This window comes from Dysidea avara, chromosome 1, assembly GCF_963678975.1.
Source record: "Dysidea avara chromosome 1, odDysAvar1.4, whole genome shotgun sequence".
In the NCBI taxonomy this organism is placed as follows: Eukaryota; Metazoa; Porifera; class Demospongiae; order Dictyoceratida; family Dysideidae; genus Dysidea; species Dysidea avara.
Window position 1 is genome coordinate 26,424,230 of NC_089272.1, and position 23,183 is coordinate 26,447,412.

The window sequence follows — 23,183 nt, forward strand, 5'->3', positions numbered from 1 at the left end:
TGTACCAGTGTGAGGTAGTGATCAACACAAGTCCACCAGTAATGGCTAATTACAGTGTTACACTGCATTTGGAAGTGATGGGTTAGTAACATTTGTATGTAGAGTATACTTTGTATCTATATCAAAACAGCCAAGCTGTGAAAAGAGGTTGCTGTCTTCTAAAAAGGCCAAGGTATAAAAGTTTTGAAATCAAAGATGGCAGCCAAGAAATGACTGCAATGATGGCAGAGGAGGTTGGTCACACGTCATAGCCCTATGACTTGCTACCACGTATGATTACACAATACAACATGGTGTCTGAAATTAGCATCGTTATTATGAGGCACATTCGCTAGAAGTATGCATAATGTAGTATGTATTTCTTGGTTATAAAAGCCACACAAGGTGTAGGGCAGCTGATAGAAGGGCTCTGGGAACCATAATTTATCAATATCAATTTGCACAATACAATACTTTATAATGATACTGAGGTGTCAGGGTTGAATACTGTAAGTCGAACTTTTTATTGAGATCCATGAGATGTTTGATGACACGTGACCAACCTCCTCTGCAATGATGGTAATGCAATCATTTTTAATGATATCACCATCATCATTAAAAATTACTGCATTAACATCATTGCAGTTGTTTATTGGCTGCCACCTTTGATTTCACAACATTTTTCATCCTCGGCTGGTATTTTGGAGGGCTGCACCCTTTTCTCACACCTTGGCCATTTTGGTATAGATACAAAGTAGACTGTAGACTATAATAGGGGTGAGAGTTTGGACTGTAGTTGTGCTGCATTATGTTCTTATATGTGAAGTAACTTGACTAAATCACACGTGAGTTATGGCATTTTAAATATAGACTGATCCCTTCTCTAACAGTAGTTTATACTCATGGATTGTTAGTTAAACCATCTCCATACCATGTTTATACTTGCTCCCTTGAGCAATAAAGGACTCTTAAAATAACATCAATAAACAATCTTCATAACTATCCAATTTTAAAATATAATTTGCCTCACATGAATGACATGATGTTAGTACTCAAAGTTGTCTTTTTCACCCTGCACCAAACTCACAACTGTTGTTTTACGTAGGGGTGTCAGAGTAAACGTCAAAGTGGAAAATCTCAGTCCTAATGCTACCAAAGGAAGCTAGTCTAGAGGGGTCTGGGGCATGGAAAAATTAAAATGTTTGTATTTTGAGATGTTATTTGTGGCCAGATTTGTGAAAAGGGGTGTTCCACACACATCCAATTTACCAACTTTGACAACTCATAACTTCTGATTGGAAGAGGCTATTCAGTTGAAATTTGATCAGTAGTCAGCACCAACATAGCTGAGTGGACAGGAAAGTTTTCAGGTTAATAATAATTGAGCACTGAGTCTTCTGTTTTCATAGAATTGGATGTGTGTGGAAGACTTCTTTTCACAAATCCGGTCACATTTGGAGTCAATTTTGGGTTATAATACTGTGTGCAAGGTGCTACATGCTAGCTAGCTACCTGCATGACAAATTGACAATGCTGAATGTTGTAGACACTGATCAAAATGCACCCTGTATAACATTACCATTTGAGTTTAGTAATTAAAATATCTGTAAAGAATCTTCTCAAAGTAGCTGCAAAAACAAACACAACTAAAGCTAATTATAATGGTAATTGCTTATAGAGGCACTTGATGCTGTATGAAGTCAACAGGAAGCTGTTATGGGTGAAGACACGTTTGATAAGTGTTAACTGTTTCTATGGCATTACATGAATGCTAAGTGTGCATTACATGTTCACAACTTTTAGCTTTGGCTTCACCAAGTTTGAAAGTTTTATTTCATTTCAGCCAAAAAGCGGTGAGGCTCTGGCTTCACTGGTTGCACTTTATCTGGCACCCTTGATTTTACAGTACTTAGCTTAAGGACACCGAAAAAATCGTAAAGTATGGTACTACTGTATAGTAGGGATCATGAAGATTTGGGCTTTTAAGCCAAAAATATTACCATGCTACCAGCCTCATTTTTCCTTCATGACAGCTTGATAGCATTGGTTAGGTGTAATATCAAGGCAAAAAATGTCTCTAGAGTGACTATCAACAAGATGTTTTGAAATTTCTTGTTTAACTGAAGTTTCTACAGACTGCCTGCCTTCCTGCCCGCCTTCCCTCCTGCCCACCTGCTGTTCAATATGGCTTTAACCCAAGACATGAAATAAGGGAAAAAAATAATGAAACAAGGGAGGTCACCTATACCTACATAATAGTTAATTCCCACTTTTTCCTTAAACTTGTTTAAATAACGTAGTGTACATCTGAGTGTACCATGTACATCTTTTTCTTACATCCCGACAGGACTACTGTATTAATCGCCCTTGCACACTATTGTAGCATGATTTTGTACTGTAGTTCTTAGCCATTCAACATAATATATGTACAACTCCAAACTTGGTCTCTTATTTTGCATGTACTTTTATGTGTAATAGGATTTGATTATCAAAGGTGCTTTCAAAATGACCTGGATGGCTTTACGCAATGTATAAATGCTGAACTTGTTGACCTACAAGAGAGTGTTAACAAACTGGAAGATGATCTCAATACTAACAGGAGTATCATAGATATTCTTTATGAACTGCAAGGTATCAGTGAAGAGTTGAGCAATGTTATTAACGGAACAAGTGGAAACCTTTCTCTCACCAACCTAAATACTACCATTGGAATTATTGATACAGTTTCAAGGTGTTAAAATTTTGCTAGTGTGCATGAGTATACACACACATACACACAGCACACATATCCATATACAGTATTATTGGTTTTTTTCTTCTTTATCTAGCTTTCCAATAAGTATAGGGCCTTCAATTGATCAAGTGTTAGTTTGAAAATTCTAAGAATAGGCATGCATACATTATGCCAGAATGATTTCCAGGATAATAGGTGGCAAGAATAATTCCGGAATGATAGGATGATCGTAAGAATAATTAATTAGAATGGGTCCTTGTAGCAGTATTGCAAAGAATTTTGTAAAGGCATCCTCAAACATTGTGAGATCAAAATCATGAAAAAAGATAGTTACTCTTAGAGCAGACACTTACCCTAATAAAATAGTCACCTAGGTTTTATGTGATCACTTTATTGGGGGTATCTCGATCTTTATGCATTGTTTTTATGCCTGGAAGTGATATTTTCAGCTGCAGAAGAAAATCCATGTGACTTCTATTGTTCCAGCAAGTATGTACTCCAGGAAATATTTGAGAATAATTTTAGGAATAATAGGTGAATAAAAAGGAATTTCCAGGTAATTTAAAAAGCATAATGTTCTCAAGCCTATCTAAGATCAGTAAGCATTTGAACTCATTTACTTAACAGTAGTAATATAACCTTCTAAGAGTGTAATATTTTAATAGCAATAGAAGTGTATATGACTATACCTTTCATTACCTACTGTAACCATTTGGATCCCCACAAAATGATGCGTATACCTACAATGCAATGTTTAAAAGTCATCTTAGAAACATCTTATGCAACGAAAATCACATTTATGGAATCATACAGTATGGTAGTACTGTATATTAGGGATCATGCAGTTTTGGGCTTTCTTGCCCAAAAATATTATCCTAAAACCAGCCTCAAATTTCCTTTATAACAGCTTGGCAGTATTGGTTAGGCATAGCCAAGCCCAAAAATGCCTTCAAAAGTGACTCCAAACCCTTCCAACAAGTTTCTAAGGAATTTAAAAAAATTCCTATTTAACTGGACTTTCTACTGACTAATTAACTGATGCCTTCAGCCAAGCATAACTCAACAATGGATAAGGCTACGAGCTTGATATCTTCACTGTTCGACATAGCTTCATCTAGAGATGTGCCTTTTTGCCAACCGCAGTATGTACAATGTACGTATCATGGATCTACCTTTGTCCTCCTTTGTGTTCTAGTTCTTTTCACTGACAACATAAGGTGTCAATTTGCGATAGCATGATATGACTTCTCTTCGGCTGTGTCATGCTTTTCGCTTGCATTTCCCATAGCAACTAGATTCATTGCAGAGAAGTTTCTTATACTGTCCTTCATTTGTAACGCTGTGTAACGAGTAGAGCATAGCTACAAACAAAGCGTAATGACCACCTCACTTTTCAGTGCGTAATTGATTATTGGAGTGAGTGTTCAGACGCATAATTATTTTATGGAATACCTGGCACCACGCCTGGAACCATTCTTTCTTGTAATGTGGATTCAGTAGTCATAATTGTGTTATTAAAAAATAAAACAAACAACTAGAGGGAAAAATTAGGAATTTTAAGTATTAGGATCAAAGAACAAAAAAGCAGGGAAGCAAGGAAGCAGATAAAAAGTTGTGAAACTAGGGAGGTTGCCTATACTTGCAAATACACTAGTGGACATATATAATCCCTAATTCAGTCATGGTTATAGACTGAAGAGTAGTGATTAGATGTCCACTAGTATATCTGTAGGTATAGGCAACCTACCTAGTTTCACAACTTTTTAGCTGTTCTCTTGTTTCCCTGCTTTTTTGTTCTTTGATCCCCAATCCAGCTTAAAATTCCTAATTCTTCCTTCTACTGTACTTGTAATATTAGTCCATCTATATAACTTCAAATGCAGCATTAAAAACAAGAAAACACTTACAGATGGCCAAAATTAATTTTTTGTAAATCATTGAAACTTGATTTTTTGCCTGCCTGCCTGCCTGCCTGCCTGCCTGCCTGCCTGCCTGCCTGCCTGCCTGCCTGCCTGCCTGCCTGCCTGCCTGCCTGCCTGCCTGCCTGCCTGCCTGCCTGCCTGCCTGCCTGCCTGCCTGCCTGCCTGCCTGCCTGCCTGCCTGCCTGCCTGCCTGCCTGCCTGCCTGCCTGCCTGCCTGCCTGCCTGCCTGCCTGCCTGCCTGCCTGCCTGCCTGCCTGCCTGCCTGCCTGCCTGCCTGCCTGCCTGCCTGCCTGCCTGCCTGCCTGCCTGCCTGCCTGCCTGCCTGCCTGCCTGCCTGCCTGCCTGCCTGCCTGCCTGCCTGCCTGCCTGCCTGCCTGCCTGCCTGCCTGCCTGCCTGCCTGCCTGCCTGCCTGCCTGCCTGCCTGCCTGCCTGCAGCCCAGCCAGCCAGTCAGCTTTGCCTGACCACAGTTGCAAGGCTGGAGGCCAAACAAAGCAGCACACAGCCACCATTATAACAAACACACCAGTGGGATGTGTCTTTGGGATTCCATTGTGTGTGTGCCCTCCACACCTTGTCTTTCCTTTTACTGTATCTTCGATCAGCTTCTTCAATGAAACCTTATTAAGGTGTTAATTTTTCCTTTCCTTGAGCAGCATACTTAGATGCTCTGTTTAGATGCCACAAAGTTATTTAAGCACTTACACTCCGTAGATACCAGTAACTTCACGATAAGTTCAATGCCACGCCTATTACTGCAATCTTGGTTGATTAATAAAATCAAGCATACCTATTAACAATCTATCATGGCAATACACCTTGTTATTATTGTATTCAGATAATGCTAGCACAATAAAAATATTAAATAGTGACACACTCCTGGTAGGTGAAAAGCTGAATTGAGATACTCTAATACAACAGTCATCCTAATAGAACAGTCACATGTGCATAGCTGTATGACCAGATATGCAACAAGGGGCCTTCCACACACATCCTATGAACTTGGAATGCCATAATGTAGTGTTCAAAATGCATATAAGCCTGAACTTTTCTTCATCTACTCAGATATGTTGGTGCTCACCACTGACCAAATTTTGAGTCAATGGCATGTTTCTATCTGAAGTTATGAATCATCAAAGTTGGTAAATTGCATGTGTGTAGAATTAAGTTGGATATAAGCCAGTTATATCACAACAGTCTTAGATATTTTCAGTCACCCTTGGCTGTACATGAAGCCACATAAATCAAAGTACCGACAGTGTTTTACTTGGATATAAGCCAGTTATATTACAGCAGTCATAGAATATTTTAGTTATATTAACACTCGTCCTCAGTTTTCACCTTAGACTAATGTCAATAACTAAGATATTGTGATATAACTATAACTTTTATCAACTCATTGCTAGTGTGTGATGGAACCCATACTGCCATACTAACACCATCATAATTGTAGATTCTGCTTTGCATTGAATATTCTTGTATGTACGTATATTGTGCCTGTTTCCCTTAATAATAAATTTTGATATCAACTTTGTAGAATTATTAAAAAAACTACTTCAGCATTGACTGAAAATGGTACTATTGAAGTTGTTGATGTGATTTTGAATGTGAGTTTGTTTATCAAATCTTTTTGCATGCCTATATTGCATGCACATACTGAACCTAATGTATGTATGTAACAAGCCATCGCAGGGGTATGGTTAAAGTTAACTTCCAGATTTAGTCATGAGTCAAAACTGTCAGCTTTTCTGTTGGGAGTGTAACCAAGACCAAAAGTGCCTTCAATATGACCTTAGCTATAAGCTTCCAATTGATTTTAATAAGTATTCAGTGGAATTTCCTGCCTGCCTGCCTGTGTGTCTGCTTGCCATCCTGCCTGCATGCCTGCCTTCAGATAAGCATAACTTGATAACAGCTAATGCTATAGGCTCAATTACGTACTGTTCAATGTTGCTTAAGGCTTATTTTTGGCATACTGCAGTATATATAATACACACATCATGGACTTACCTTTATCGTCCTCCATTCCTTTGTTCTGACAGCCCAAGGTGTCAATCTGCAGCAGTGTGAATGCCTTCCCTATGTTTGTAAATGGGAATCATCCGTAATTTTCCATGACATGGCCACCTTACTGTCAAGTCAGCAATTAATAGTTTAATGTTATAGTTCAAATTAAAATTGTAGTGCATGTCAACAGATTATCCATATATGTATGTACCATCTTTAAATTATTTATTCACATAATTTTGTACTGTGTACTACTACAAGAATGTGACAGCCACAGTCAGTGACATGCTGAGCGATGCAAACAGTGAAGTGTTTCTACAGTCAGACAAGGTAAGTCAATATACAGTATGCATGTATGTTAATTTATGTAAATAATATGCTGTGATATAATAACTTTGTGAAGAGATTTTATTAGAGCAGTCTCATTACACTTAATTTCTAATGGAGTAGTCAGACATGTTTCTGCTACTAAATGTTTCTGCTTGACAGTAATACTACAACTTGACACAATATGTCATGGATGTATGCATGTACAATCAGTTTGATTAGCTGCAATTGCATTCTTTTAACTATAAATCCTCGCCATGTTTTATAAGTGTACAATACATTGCACTAATGCTCTGACATTTTCATCAACAAAGTTCTCTCTATTGAATGTCTGATAAATACGAGGCTTCATCCACTTTAGCCACAAAGTATTAAGCAGTAGTGTACATGCATAATTCTACACCATATTCATTAACAGTGTGATTTCTATTTTGCTTTAAGATAACTGAATAATAAATGTGCAGGCCACTTTAATTCTACAACTAATGTTTTATGGTAGATGGGCGTGCAATCAATTGGTGAGGACTTTCTGAGAACTATTGAGAATTTTGCTCTGGCAGTTGGTAATGTCACTTCTGCTACAGACAAAAGTGGGATTTTTCTGAACGAGGAGGACATTAGTGAGTTGTCATGGTGTTTACAAAATTTACAATATAATTATATATACATGCATATGTGTCTATGAATGCATTGATGTAAGTACATACATCCCATTAACAAACTCAGTAATACTGGAAAGTATTTGCATGTCTGGTCACACAAAATGGAATGGTGAGCAGTGGTCTTCTTCTACACTTGACACTTAACCATTGTATGTACAGTAATTGATTCAAATAAGACGCAAGTACTTGATTATTTTTTATTTCTACTTGTAATTCACCCTTCTCTTTTCTCTACCATCTAGATTAACATGCGAGTATATCAGAGCATGCTACACAAATTGCCCAAATACTAAATGTGGGATAGAAACTAGTTAAACTCTGGTAGTAGTTGTAGGATATTGGTTTCTATCAACATCTTGGGCTCGGTTCACCTAGGCCTCAGTTTAATAATAGTGATATCCTATTCACAGTGTGGTTTAAGTTTATATATGCACACTGTACATTGTAGTTATGTTGTGCTGGTTATTTGTTGGTGTTGCTCTGTGCATGTACATTGTCAGCATTTATGTTGTGTTTATTTTTTTAGTTATTGATACTCAACTGGTGCCAAATAATACTACATTTGATCAATACAATAGTTTTTCCCAATGACACCATAGCAACCAAATTTGGTGGTGTACAGATCACCATACCAAGTAGTGCTTTACAATTGGTTCTCCAAAGACTAACTGAAGGCAAGGATTTGTCTTTAGCTACCATCCTTAATATGTATGATTTTTTAATGCATGCATTCAGATGCAGTGGTAACAGTAGTGAACTTTGTTGCAAACAATTTACAGCTATACATCAATGATCCTTCTTTACGGTATGTGTCTTATATATATATTAGGGTTGGGAGATTATATCGATTATGAGATTAATCGTGATTGTCTTTGAATATCATGATGTTGATATGTGTTATAAATAATCGTGATGTTGTGACATCACATGCAAATGTATATTAGTTAATTCAAAATGGTGGTGCATATTGTTGTGGAAGAACTTGATCCAGAAAACAAGCCTACTCTTCACTGTAAAAAATGCCAAAAAATGACAAAAAGCATACGTTGTTTCAGAGGAACTGTTAATTGCTGTTTTAACATTCTAGATGTTTTAACGAAAAGTGACTGCTAGTGTAACGACAATTTTTTACTTTAACAAGAAAATGATGTTACAGCAACAAAAATTCCCCCATTGTTATTTTAATAAATGAAGTGTTTGCTGTTTTTTGCAGCAGGGATAACAAGTTCTTTGTTAAAATGAAAAATCCTTTTTTACAGTGTTCTGATATAGTTCATTGTGTGAATAAATCGGTTCTAAGAATACTATTATTTATTATACTGTTTGTATTAAACTATAACTGCCTACGGCCTTAACACAAGTTGTACACGATTTTACCTTGTATTATATAATATATTGTATTATATTATTTCATACAAAGTTATGCATGCATGATGCTGATATAACATCGTGATTATTATCATAATTGTGATATATTGCATTCTACAATCATGAAAGTAGCAAAATGTCACAATCGCTCAGCCCTAATATATATATAAGAGATTATAAGTATTCAATCAATACATAGTTCATCTTGGAATTCCCTGGCTGCTGTATTAGAGTAAATGACTGCTCTTTAGGAAATTTCAATCTTGTTTTGTAAAGTGTACATGTAAAAGTCAGCCAAATAAAATGGTAATATTAATATAGTACGAATGTAATTTAATTAACCCCCTCACCACCAAATTTGTAGCTTCTGCTTCTAAACTGCTGTAACTTATTAACCATACAATATAATATATCAAAATATTTGCTAGAGAACAAGGAACTTGATCATTTGCACAAAAACAGCCAAGCTGCGAAAAAAGGTGTGACCTTAAAAAGCCTGGGTGAAAAAAGTTGCAAAATCAAAGGTGGCAGCCAACAAATGGCAACAAATGGCTGCAATGATGTTAATACTAATAAATTTTAACAATGCACACAGCCATTATTAAATTCATGTCTAGTATGATCAGCCTGTTTTATCAAGCTGAGGTTTCAAAAAAGATATTAAACAAATATTAAAAGGGTTTAACCCAGTGTTTTGAAAAATTTTAATGTTGACCACCTGAAAATGCTTGATTTGACAAATCCCATACATATGTTTTGATATGTGGCTTTATTCTACCTATTAACCAATACTGCCAAGGAGTGATGAAGGAATTGTGAGACAGGTTTCTAGTCTTATTAATTTCTTCTGAAAAGTGTAAATCTCCATTCCTCTAAGTACTATACTACACGATACATGCTACTGTACTGTGTGTAGTGATACATGCTGTGTGTAGTAAACATGTATATATCTCTTCAGTGATAGATATTCTAGATTCAGAACATTGCAAGGTGTAGTGATTTCAACTCAAATTTCACAAGGCTCTATCAGTCAGTTAGAAAATTCTCAACATGTGACACTGAAGTTTAATGTAAGTACATTTCATGTAAAGAGGAGCTACGGAATGTTTTACAAATTTACAGTTGGAGAACACTTGTGCCACAAAATGTGTTTTTTGGATGTTCAGTACAAGGTACGTACATATGTAGCTGTGCTTACTTGTTGCAAAACATGTATATTTGACAACCCAGTGCTCAGAAAAGTGATACTGTGGACATTTATATTCATAGTGATTCACATTATTAAACTCTGATAAACAATATTAACGTACTGTGCTGGCAGCTTTAAGTATTGTACATACAGTAGGTTGTTTGTGTGCAGTAGATATAATCTAATCCAAAACAGCTAAGCTGTAAAAAAAGTGTGCGGCCCTCAGAAAGGCTATGGTGAAAAAAGATGTGAAATCCAAGGTGGCAGCCAAGAAATGGCTGTGATGGTAGGTTAATGGTAAAAATTTTAATAATGACAATTCAGGTAAATTTTGTGAAGTGGCACAAAAATTCACCTGAATTGTCGTTATTAAAATTTTTACCATTAACCTACCATCACAGCCATTTCTTGGCCGCCACCTTGGATTTCACATCTTTTTCACCATAGCCTTTCTGAGGGCCGTACACTTTTTTTTACAGCTTAGCTGTTTTGGATTAGATTTCATTTCTTTTTGTATTTGTATACCCCAAAGCCGGCCTATGGCCAGCTTTGGGACTTTTTTAACCTATGTTTTTTTTTCTTTACTACAGGAAGAAGAAAAGATGAAGTAGATGTACTTTAAATATTTTATCAGTAAATGTACAAATTATATATATAATACATATGTGACCGGATTTGCAAAAAGGGGTCTTCCACACACATCCAATTTGCCAACTTTGACAATTGATAACTTCAGATTGGAATGAGCTATTGCCTTGAACTTTGGACAGTGGTGAGCACCACTATAGCTGAATACATGGTGAAAGTTTCAGGTTAATATGTTACTTGAACACTGAGTTATGGTCTCCAACGTTTACAGAATTGGATGTGTGTGGAAGACCCCTTTTCACAAATCCGGTCACATATATTGATTACAGAAATCTCCATGGTGGTTTCTTTGTAATTGAACACTCTACAAGGTGACTTCTTCTAATTGCTCTCTCTACAGGGTGAATTGTTTGTAGCTGAACGATCTACAAGGTAACTTCTTCTAGCTGATCTCTCTACAGGGTGATGTGTTTGTAGCTGAATTCTGTACAGGTGATTTGTTTGCAGCTGAGATCTTTACAGAATGGTTTATTTGTAGCTGAACTCTCTAAAAGGTAACTTCTTCTAATTGATCTTTCTACAGGGCAATTTGTTTCTGGCAGAATTTTCTACAGGGTGATTTCTTTGCAGCTGAACTCTCTACATGGTGGTTTCTTTGTAGCTGAACTCTCTACAAGGTAATTTCTTCTAGCTGATCTCTCTACAGGGAGATTTGTTTGTAGCTGAACTATCTACAAGGTAACTTCTTATAGCTGATCTCTCTACAGGGTGATTTGTTCGTAGCTGAATTCTGTACAGGTGATTTGTTTGCAGCTGAGCTCTTTACAAAATGGTTTCTTTGTAGCTGAACTCTCTCCAAGGTAACTTCTTCTAACTGATCTTTCTACAGGGTGATTTGTTTGTAGCTGAACTATCTACAAGGTAATTTCTTCTAGCTGATCTCTCTACAGGGTGATTTGTTTGTAGCTGAATTCTGTACAGGTGATTTATTTGCAGCTGAGCTCTTTAAAGAATGGTTTCTTTGTAGCTGAACTCTCTACAGGATGATTTGTTTGTAGCTGAAATCCCTACAAGGTAACTTCTTCTAGCTGATCTTTCTACAGGGCGATTTGTTTGTAGCTGAGTTCTCTACAGGGTGTTTGTTTGCAGCTGAATTCTCTACATGGTGGTTTCTTTATAGCTGAACTCTCTACAAGGTGACTTCTTCTAGCTGATCTCTGTACAGGGTGATTTGTGTGTAGCTGAACTCTCTACAAGGTGATACTTCTAGGTGATCTCTCTACAGGATTCCTTGTTTCTAACTGAACTCTCAACAGGGTGATCTGTTCATAGCTGAACTTTCTACTGGGTGATCTGTTTGCAGCTGAGCTCTCTAAATGGTGGTTTCTTTGTAGCTGAACTCTCTACAAGGTAATTTCTTCTAGCTGAACTCTCTACAGGGTGACTTGTTTCTAGCTGATCTCTCTACAGGGTGATCTGTTCATAGCTGAACTTTCTACAGGGTGATTTATTTGCAGCTGAACTCTCTACAAGGTGAATTCTTCTAGCTGAACTCTCTACAGAGTCATTGATTTTTTGCAGCTGAACTCTCTACATGGTGGTTTCTTTGTAACTGAACTCTCTACAGGGTGATTTGTTTGTAGCTGAACTCTCTACAGGGTGATCTGTTTGTAGCTGAACTCCCTATAAGGTAACTTCTTCTAGCTAATCTTTCTACAGGGCGATTTGTTTGTAGTTGAGTTCTCTACAGGGTGATTTGTTTGCAGATAAACTCTCTACATGGTAGTTTCTTTGTAGCTGAACTCTCTACAATGTGACTTCTTCTAGCTGAACTCTCTACAAGGTGACTTGTTTCTAGCTGAACTCTCTACAGATGATTTGTTTGCAGCTGAACTCTCTACATGGTGGTTTCTTTGTAACTGAACTCTCTGCAAGGTGACTTCTTCTAACTGATCTCTTTACAGGACGATTTGTTTGTAGCTGAACTCTCTACATGATGGTTTCTTTGTAGCTGAACTCTCTACAAGGTAATTTCTTCTATAGCTGATCTTTCTACAGGGTGATTTGTTTGTAGCTGAACTCTATACATGATGGTTTCTTTGTAGCTGAACTCTCTACAAGGTGATTTCTTCTATAGTTGATCTTTCTACAGGGTGATTTGTTTGTAGCTGAACTCTCTACATGATGGTTTCTTTGTAGCTGAACTCTCTACAAGGTAACTTCTTCTAGCTGATCTCTTTACAGGACAATTTGTTTGTAGCTGAACTCTCACATGATTGTTTCTTTGAAGCTGAACTCTCTACAAGGTGATTTCTAGCTGATCTTTCTACAGGGTGATTTGTTTGTAGCAGAACTCTCTACAAGGAAACTTCTTCTAGCTGATCTCTCTACAGGGAGATTTGTTTGTAGCTGAACTCTCTACACGTGATTTGTTTGCGGCTGAATTCTCTACATGATGGTTTCTTTGTAGCTGAACTCTCTACAAGGTAACTTCTTCTAGCTGATCTCTTTACAGGGTGAATTGTTTGTAGCTGAACGATCTACAAGGTAACTTCTTCTAACTGATCTCTCTACAAGATGATTTGTTTGTAGCTGAACTATCTACAAGGTAACTTCTTCTAGCTGATCTCTCTACAGGGTGAATTGTTTGTACCTGAATTCTGTATAGGTGATTTGTTTGCAGCTGAGCTCTTTACAGAATGGTTTCTTTGTAGCTGAACTCTCTACAAGGTAACTTCTTCTAGCTGATGTATCTACAGGGTCACTAGTTTGTAGTTGAATTCTCTACGTGGTGGTTTCTTTGTAACTGAACTATCTACAAGGTGACATCTTCTAGCTGATCTTTCAACAGGGTGATTTGTTTGTAACTAAACTCTCTACAAGAAAACTTCTAACTGATGTCTGAACAGGGTGAATTGTTTGTAGCTGAACCCTCTACAGGGTGATTTGTTTGTAGCTGATCTCTATACAGGTTACTTATTTCTAACTGATCTCTTGAATTCTGTTCAGGGTGACTGCTCTATTAGGATGACTGCTCTATTAGAGTATCTCGATCTCGCACTTGCTACACCAAGTTGGATTTCGTGTTATAACTCCGTGGCTTTAAGTCTGATTCTTCCACACCATTGAAGAGCCTTTCTAAGATGATAACTCCATCTGTACAGCGATTTTCAAAGCATTACCCCAAGCGGTTTACCTGGTAGGCGTGGCAAGCAGTCGTTTTTTATTAGCTAATCTCGATTGCGTAATTGTTACACACTGTTGGTTTTTTCGTTGTATCTTCCTGGTTTTTAGCTCGATTTCTTTCAAACCACAAAAGGTTTTAGGTTCAATAGTTAACCTATTCACCCACCGATTTTCAGCTTCTTCCCATACGCGGTTTACCCTGTAGGCGTGACAACATATTGGTGTTATTTTTCGTGAATAATCGCTCATAACTCTTTGCCTGTTTATCGTATTCCAGCCAAAGTTGGTACAGAGATGCGCCTTTATACCCCCCTTCTGTGTGCCAAATTTCAAGGCGATCGGATAAGGCGTTCGCGTTTTATAGCAGTTTTTGTAAGTGTGCGAAAAGAGGAAGAAAAATAAGAAGAAAAAAAGAGAAGAAACTAAGCCAATTTTTGAAGTCGCATATCTCGGGAACGCTTGAAGCGATTTCGCTCAAATTTGGAATGTGGAGTGCTGAAGGTGGAGGGAGTGTCCACAGCAAACTTCGTGTTGTTTCATCAAGGCAGCACAGAGCTATGGAGGTGCGAAAATTGCGTTTTCTTTCTTCCTGTCAATATACTCACGGTGTTACGCGCCGGCTTCTTGGGCCGCACGACACACTACCGTGTGTCTTGATATATGTATATTAATTTTAGAGAACAATTCATGTGTGTTAGTTGCAGGAACTGTACATGTACTATGTATGCACATCCACTTAGAGAATTGATTAATGATTATATAAGTAGTGGCCAGTGGTCTACATAACTTATATCGTTTACAGTATAATAATGAAAAAAGTAGACAAAATGAATATACCGTATAGCCTTACTACTAACTTACTTTCTAAGGTAATACAATTGTGACATGCATATGTGTCATTTGTATATTGATAGAATAGATTTGTACAGTTGCTTAACATTAAATACCCCAACCTCAGAAAGCCATATAAATTTGCTACTGTTGTACATAGCTGCCACAGTGTCTATGGGGCTCTACATACTAAACCATAAGTCATTAATGTTGAGCAAAAGATAAAGAAACGTCATGAAAAAGAGGCAAAATGTAACTAATACAATCTGGCGCTTTATCTCAAACTTACTTAACAGAAACCCCTTTGTTGTCATTTTGGCAAAAATACTATACCACTAAGTTTCAGTAGCATGCATTCAGTTGTATTAACTAACATTAATATTATAGTAGCTATTTATAATTTACTCTTCACGTACAAATGTGACCAGATTTCACATAACAAGGCTTCCACACACACAAAATCAAACTTATGTTTTTACCAGAAATGGATTGCTGGTCTAACATACTATCATATTCCACACTGTACTTCCATCAGCACTGGCAAGTCTGGTTTCTGTAGCAGCTTTCTTCCGACCCTGTCAAAGCCACGAGTGGGAGATTGGCATCATTAAATGGCCATGGCTTTGTGATAATGGTGTGTAGTGAGCTGGGACTTCACAGAGAGCTCGCCAATAGTGTTCTCAGTCAATTTGGAGTGATTTGAGGGCCATGTAGGGCCATGGAGGGCCCAAACTTGGCCTCTGGATTCCATTCGTCTTCTTACTTCATTTTATACCCCTATATTAAGCCCACCCACCACCCTCCACCCCCCACCCTATTACTTCCACCTGTGATATTATTACCTGCTCGAAAAAAGCTGCCCAAAACAGGGAAAATTTTGGGTATCAGAAATTAATACTCCCACTCACTGATAGCTGGTAAATAGATGAATAATGGGTGCAAAGTTTGTTTGCACAGCTGTAGGCACTGGGAAGTTATTACATAATGACTACTTAAAATTGCCATATCTCCTAACGAAGTTTTGTGCGTCGAAGCCTTGTTTTGTCAAATTCAGTCACAAATGATCAAGAGCATTCAAAGATGTATGTTAATGCAACACTTGCCCTACAATTAGTTTGTTTACTTCACATTAAAGTATGTGATTGTTTACTGAAAGTATAATCTAAAATTTCTGGGAGTGACTGAAGTTTGCAGAAACTGTAGGTATCATTCACAAATCCTTGATCTGACGTAATAGCCTAGGAGGATATTTTCATGGATACTGCATTTGCCAATTTGCAAAATGAACAAAATGAACAAAAAATTTCCCCTTGAAAAGAAAAACACTATGCAGTAGTAACATATCAGACAATTCCATTTTGTTTTATCACACTTGGTGATACATATTATAGATTTATTTAAAGATACTGTATTGGTTTTGCGGACATACATGCTTAGTGCTGCATAATTTTTTGATTGTATACATGGTGTTTTATAGCAATCGAAATACAGGGAGATGGTCCAGTGATGGTATAATACAAGATGAAAATCCCAGTCCACCAGTGATATGTAATAGTACCCACTTGACTAGTTTCTCTGTGTTAGTGAGCTCAGTTGATGCTGCTGAGGTATGCATTGGTACCATAATGATAAATCAACTGTAGATATGTAATATAGACATTATTTTAAAGTAATTCATTCTTTCAAATTAATAGGATTCTCCGGAACTTCATATAGTCAGCTATGTTGGGTGTGGTGTGTCCATTGTGTGTCTACTGCTGACTATTGGAACAATTATTCTGCTGAGGTACAGTATAATAAAGTAATTCCATTTTTGTCTTATGCATAATGATGCTGAAAGTAGGCACAATTTCCCTACATAATTAGGCCACGGCCAATTATGCTGATGTAATTTAAGCACAATAATAGGTAACCAAAAGCATCAAGCATAATGCTAGCATAATAAGGCAATTTCAATAATTAACCAATATGTGCAATGCATGCACCAGAAAAAAGCAAATAATAAACACAATATTGCTGATCAGAAAGTACATTATACTGCTTCTTGGTTGGTATTCAAAAGCATCAAGCATAATGCTTTTAAGCATAATCACATTTTGCAAAGAAAAGATTGAAATACTCTATAGAATACAGCAGTCACTTACTCTAATACAGCAGTCAGGAAATGCTGGTATACTCTAATAAAACAGTCAGTTCTTTAGTCTAATTTTGATTATGAAAGCACTATTGTAACTAAATTTGGCAAAACCAGGCTTCCACATGCATAAGTTTTTATAACTTTGAGCATAACTCAATGTAAGAATGCGCAATCAGCTTCAAACATTTTGTAACATTATTAATGGAAGCATTGTATGAAAATTTCAAGTCAGTAGCATGTAGACTTGCATCAATTATGCCGGCATAATTTTTGGCATGAAAAGCATAAAGCATAATGCTGGCATAATGGAGCATAATTAGGAGCCTAATGGGCAAATTTCCACCATGATATTTATAACTTCTGCTATAACAGTCACAAAGCAAAGAGCTAACCTGTTTTGGATGGTGAAATGATTCCTAACAACGAGTAGAACAATGCACTACTACACGTTTACACCGCTCGACGAAATGAACGCTTCTCATTGTGGGTTTCAGCATATCAGTTTTATAGGACACATGCAGTCACGTGCCAACTAACACTAAGGCACAAAAAAGCAGCTTAGCTGAGCTTCAATCATTGAATTTGGTGTTATATAACATGTATCACCGTCTGATTTTGAATAAAATGTGATATGATGATTATGATTATTGGAAGCTCGATTGGAAGACGCTCTATAAATGATAATATTTTTAAGGTTAGTGTTGAGTCAGATAGCTAGTGAATGTCTGGACATTGAAAATAGTGAAGTCTCTGCAGGTCTGGAGTGAGACTGGGGTTAATAGGAAACATTTTGAGATTCTCTAATAGAACAGTCAAACTCCCTAATAGAACAGTTATTGCATGCAACAGTGAGAATGATAAGTGTTTATCCCTAGGAGGCTAATATGTTTTTGGCATGGTGCTGCAAATGCAAGTTACATAATATACTGAGCAGTTGCTGTCCTTTGAATACCAATTTTATTTGCATACAAAACTGCAAATATATTAGACAATAAAATGTGTATAGCTTCTTAGGGACTATAGACATGCCCCCAGATCCCCTGCTCTAATATGCCTATGAACTCTGGAGCACATGACACTTCTCCATTAAATTGTATCACATGAATAAAGTTCCTGTACAAAGAAAAAAATACAAAATAAAAGCATAATGCATTTCTGAAAAGCATAAAACAAGCATAATTGGCAGAAAATTGGGGAAATGCCAAAAAGCATAATAGGCAAATTTTGGAGCATAATAGACTCAAGCCTAGTAGCATGCTGGCAGAATATGTGACCTAATTTTAGAAAACCATCGATCTACGCACAATAGTACTTTTGTAATAAAACCTATTTAAAAACAATGAGTAAAAATGCAAGCTTCAGAAAAAAATTATGCAAGTTTTTATCACCTTGCTTGTCGGTGAATTGACACTCCAGTGGATAAATCCTTGGCATCATCGTGTTCCCCTGTTCATAGGGAGTTCAAAATTCCTTGTTTCATCTCCATACACAGGATGATTTCTGAATTACAGACGTTTGTTTACGTTACGTTGTGGTTGTGTTGGTTGCATTGCATTTGTTTACGTAACATAATTATATGTACATAATACTATAAGTAACATTTAAAGCAAATATTAAATATTCCTTCTTTCCATCATAATAATACTCTGAAATGCCCTTCTAGCATATGTCAGTGAAGCTAACTAAATCTCTAGATGACTTTAAAAAACATTAAATTTTGTCAAAGACTGATGTGTAATCTTGGGTTACTAGTGTGCACTTTACACTCTGTACAGAGGCGTACACAGAAAAAATTATTAAATTATAAGCTAGCTTGGCTTCTGTTTTATAGTACAACTTCAATGCCACTGATTTGATTTGATTTGATCTATATATTTAACCTCCAAGCAATCGGCTACAGCCGTTCTTCCTTGCCACTCTGCTTGACATGTTTAATAGTTCAACAATAATGAACTACAATCTGTCAAATTGTCGATGTTTACTGGGAAATTCACAAGCTCAGTATATCCAAATTATTGTAGTGAATGCTAAAATTATATTAATGAAGAATTACATGTAGTATGCTCCCATTACAGGGTAAAATCTTGTTTAATAAAATTTGATGCAACTTATGGTGATAGTTTTTTTAGAACTATTGTAGCTTTTGTAATTTGTATGCTATATCCTACATTAATCACTGAAAGTACTTCATCTATGCAAATGTTCCATTGTATAGAAAACCATTTATAGTTTAGGAATTAATCTGTATACTGTTATAAATGCTGTATTACCACACTTATTGTTTTGTTTTAGAATGCATTGTCACTGTGTTATTAATAGGAAAACTGCATTTAAGGCAAAACATCACATGATCCATCTAAATCTCTCAGTTGCTCTTTTGTTTGGTTTGGTAGTGTTTGTTAGTGGAGTGGACAGAGCTGAAGATGTGAGTTTTCACGTACTGTACATGTATGTATTGTAATGTTATAATATATAATATACGTATGGTATGATGTAATACAGTATGTGCATACATACATTGGCAGATTCTGGCCTATTATATATCAGGGGTGTACCGAGGGGGTTTCCAGGTGTTTCAGGAAACCCCTTTGGATTTTACATACTACATGAAACATTAAGAAAATGAAACTTCAGGTTTCCAGAATCTGGAAACTATCATGGAACAAGACACATTGTAAACTTTTATCAATAGTTTCTCACATGATAAAAACACTAATAGCTTATGCTTTTGGTGAAAAGATCGAGATACTCTAATAAAGCAGTCAGGCAATATAAACTACTCTAATATAACAGTCACTTAGCTGTAGTGGAAACCCCTTTTCAAAATTCCTGCGTATGCCCCTGTATATGTTTCATTACTATATGTATATACATATGAATAATTTGACTGGATTTGGGAAAACTAATCTAACTATCAACAATATTTAAATTACCAGAGCACCACAGATTCTCCTCAAGCTAGGTCTTTACTAAGGACAGAAATTGTTTGCCAAATCACCCAGAAATGGTAGCTCTTAAAACCAGTGGTTAATTAGATTTGTTTGATATGTAATTTGGATCAGTTTTGTAATAATTATCCGGTTATGTTGCAATTATACTGTCATGTGACTGGAATGAACTGTAAAAAAAGACACCAAAATGAAAAAAGTGGCAAAATCCAGTTTATCAGCAAAATATTACAGATCACTTTTTCGACCTTACCATCTTTGTATCAAACATACAGTGGTCCCTTGATTATCCGAACTCATTGGGCTCTGAGGGGGTTCAGATAATCGAAAAGTTTGGATAATAGAATACTATTCATTTATATACAGAGCCCTGTATACTCTAATAGAACATACACTTTTAGACAAAATACTCTAATAGAACAGTCACCTCCATAGTTCGGATAATCGAAAATTTGGATAATCAATAATGGCTGGATAATCGAGAGACCACTGTAATAGTAAGCTGTGGGTATACTGCACAGTAAAAATAGTATGGAAACTAAACAGCACATTAACTATTTCTGCATCTTGCATCTTTCTCAATAAACACAAATTGCTAAGGTACTGTGAAACCTGTGACAACAGTCACCTGAATTAAGTAGTCACCTTTGTATAATGGCCATGACCATGCGGTCTCAAATATTTCCCACATTATATACATTGTGGTCTGTATTAAACGATCAAGTCTAACACATATAGCGGCCAGCCAAGAATTCATCTACGTATGAATCACCACATACATACAGTAACTTCAACTCTTTATAGCAGTCACTGCCTTATGAACGATTAATGGCTTGCACAGCCAATAATCTGGCATGACTATCAACAATTGGCACCACTTGTAATTATCACATTTCCTGTCTTTCAATGAACACTATACGATCTATCTGGCTTCATTGCTAAACATTATTCGATCATTGGTTTTTAACAACATTCATAACAAGTTCACTTTGCCATTTCTGTACTATAATTGTAAACAAAATGGAAGATTATGGTTGGCGCAAGCCTCGTAATAGTAGTTACCCTTTTAAAATGGTCACAGCCACTAAAATGCTGCTATGCAGGTTTTTTTTCACCGGTATATAAAAGCCAGAAATATCTGGCCCCAATGTGACTGTTATATACAAGTTCCACTGCACAAGGTACAGTAAAAGAGATTTTGTAGTGGATATTACAATGTTGATGTTACACATGCATGCAGCTTGTTGTGTACCATTTTATAGTGGTGGTGTAATATGGTGGCAATACTTCTCCACTACTTCTTCCTCTGTGTGTTCTGCTGGACTCTTTGTGAAGCAATAATGATTTACATGATGTTTGTGGAATTATTCTACAAAGGAATATTTCAGGATATGCGGTTCTTTCTTCTCCTTGGTTGGGGTAAGTACAGTAGATAGTCTTATATATAGCATAACATGCAACATACACTATACATACAGTATTCTTCTGTATGTATTCAATTCAATGACAATTCTTCAGTAAAACCATGTATATCAATGAGTCGGTAGCACAGGATTCTACGTAATACTGTAGTAACTTGAAGGCCTTGAGTTGTGGTACCTGAGTGCAGTGAGAGCATTACTACAAGGTGTAAGGGTTACTAAATTACATACAACTCTGTGTTTTGAAGTCTTAGACTACAACCTTTACTTAAGGCTTTCACTGGATCTGACAAAAGCTGCTACAGAAACCAGACTCACTAGTTCTGAAGAAAAGATAGAGCAGTCCATTTGTGGTAAAAACACAAATTCGGTTTTGTGTTCGTGGAAGCCAGGTTATCTCAAATCTGGTCACATATACAGTAATAAAAGGACATTTTTTTTGCTACACATGCTTGTTTCTCCATATTATTACATACTTGTGCTACATGTTTATGTCACACATCTAGTTGTCTATCTATACATACTGAATTATTATTATGTCGATTACATGTAATGTGAGCAAATGATGAAACCAATTATCACCAAATTCCACAAGTTTTCACTTAGTTGTCCATCATGATTTATATTAGTAAAGTTTGTTGCTGTATATCTCTACTTCATTTAGCTTTTAAAAACATAATAGTACATATGCAAAATTATACAGTGTATATACATATAATTATTCAGTATGCATTTGAATTTTAGTATCAATTTTTGTGCTGCTGCATATATAGGCGTATTTAGGCTGGCATAATGCTTCTTCCCTAGCCCTAGCTATGCACGTAATTAATGTGCTTGGGAATTTGTTATATAATTATAATAATGCATATTAAACCATAGCAATCTATTGGAGTATTGGATGTTAAAGCTCTAAACTTTTAGGCATTATACCATAAAACAGGAAATTTTCGTACACAAAATATTCGTTATTTTAAAACTCGTTTTGATAAAATTTTAGTGTGTTAGGCCACCCACGAAAATATTTTAGTACAAATTTGCATGCAAACTACAGAGTATCAACTATTTAGTGTCTATTTATTCTCAACACAATCTCTGAGCCATGCATCCTATATTGTAGGAAGTAACCACCCCTTGCAAACTTTGATTGAGTCATGTGCAGTTAGCTACGTGATCCTCGTAATGAAACACAATTTACAAGGTTAACAGACAAGGAAGCCTGGGGTATAATTATTTGGTATCGAATCCCAGTTGGAACCCACAATTGTTAATACCCAACACCATTGCGCATGCAAATGGCCATCACACGATCTCTACTCATGCAGAAGGGCTGCTATTTGGAATTGCTTCAGTCATAAAGATTGAATCTGCCGCAAACATGCTAAAAATAGTCACCTTCTTACCCACCCTTGACTAATCATCCTGAGCTGCCCCGTTTACACCCAAACTATGCATAGCAGGATGTTAATGTGATATTAACGAATCATGGTTTCTTCACTAGACCAATACTTTGTAATGTGTGATGTCCCACCCAACAGGAAGCTTGTACTTTGGATGACACCATTGTGTTTACTTTTATAAATCAACTGCACTGACAAAAAATCTCCTTCAATAGTGCCACAGAAAACAACTGTTATCTGGTGCTTATCCTTCAACCCATTTTTGAACCTTTCTTGTCCATGGTCCAAGATGAATGTGCAATGTTAAGACCAGTCTGATTCCAGTTCAACACTAGCTGTGGTGGGACATCTTCCATTGTAACACTTTCCTTTTGAAAACTTTCTTGATTACAGCAAAATTGGTTCTGGTGCACTGTATTTACTGTACTATGGCTTTTTGTTGCACAAAGTCAATAGAGAATAAGCCAAATACGTATTGATTACTTTGC

At 36.6% G+C, this 23,183-nt stretch overlaps 1 protein-coding gene across 1 annotated transcript in view; it reads left to right on the plus strand.

Moving 5' to 3' along the window:
• Positions 1–7,467: 7,467 nt before the first annotated feature.
• Positions 7,468–23,183, plus strand: part of LOC136240414 (adhesion G protein-coupled receptor L4-like) — a 28,173-nt gene continuing 12,457 nt past the window's right edge. The window contains exons 1-9 of the mRNA XM_066031426.1: positions 7,468–7,588; positions 8,209–8,304; positions 8,366–8,435; positions 9,957–10,068; positions 10,121–10,170; positions 16,270–16,399; positions 16,487–16,578; positions 19,249–19,354; positions 21,140–21,296. Of these exons, the coding sequence (XP_065887498.1) occupies positions 7,468–7,588; positions 8,209–8,304; positions 8,366–8,435; positions 9,957–10,068; positions 10,121–10,170; positions 16,270–16,399; positions 16,487–16,578; positions 19,249–19,354; positions 21,140–21,296 (934 nt within the window). The remainder of the gene's footprint in view (positions 7,589–8,208; positions 8,305–8,365; positions 8,436–9,956; positions 10,069–10,120; positions 10,171–16,269; positions 16,400–16,486; positions 16,579–19,248; positions 19,355–21,139; positions 21,297–23,183) is intronic.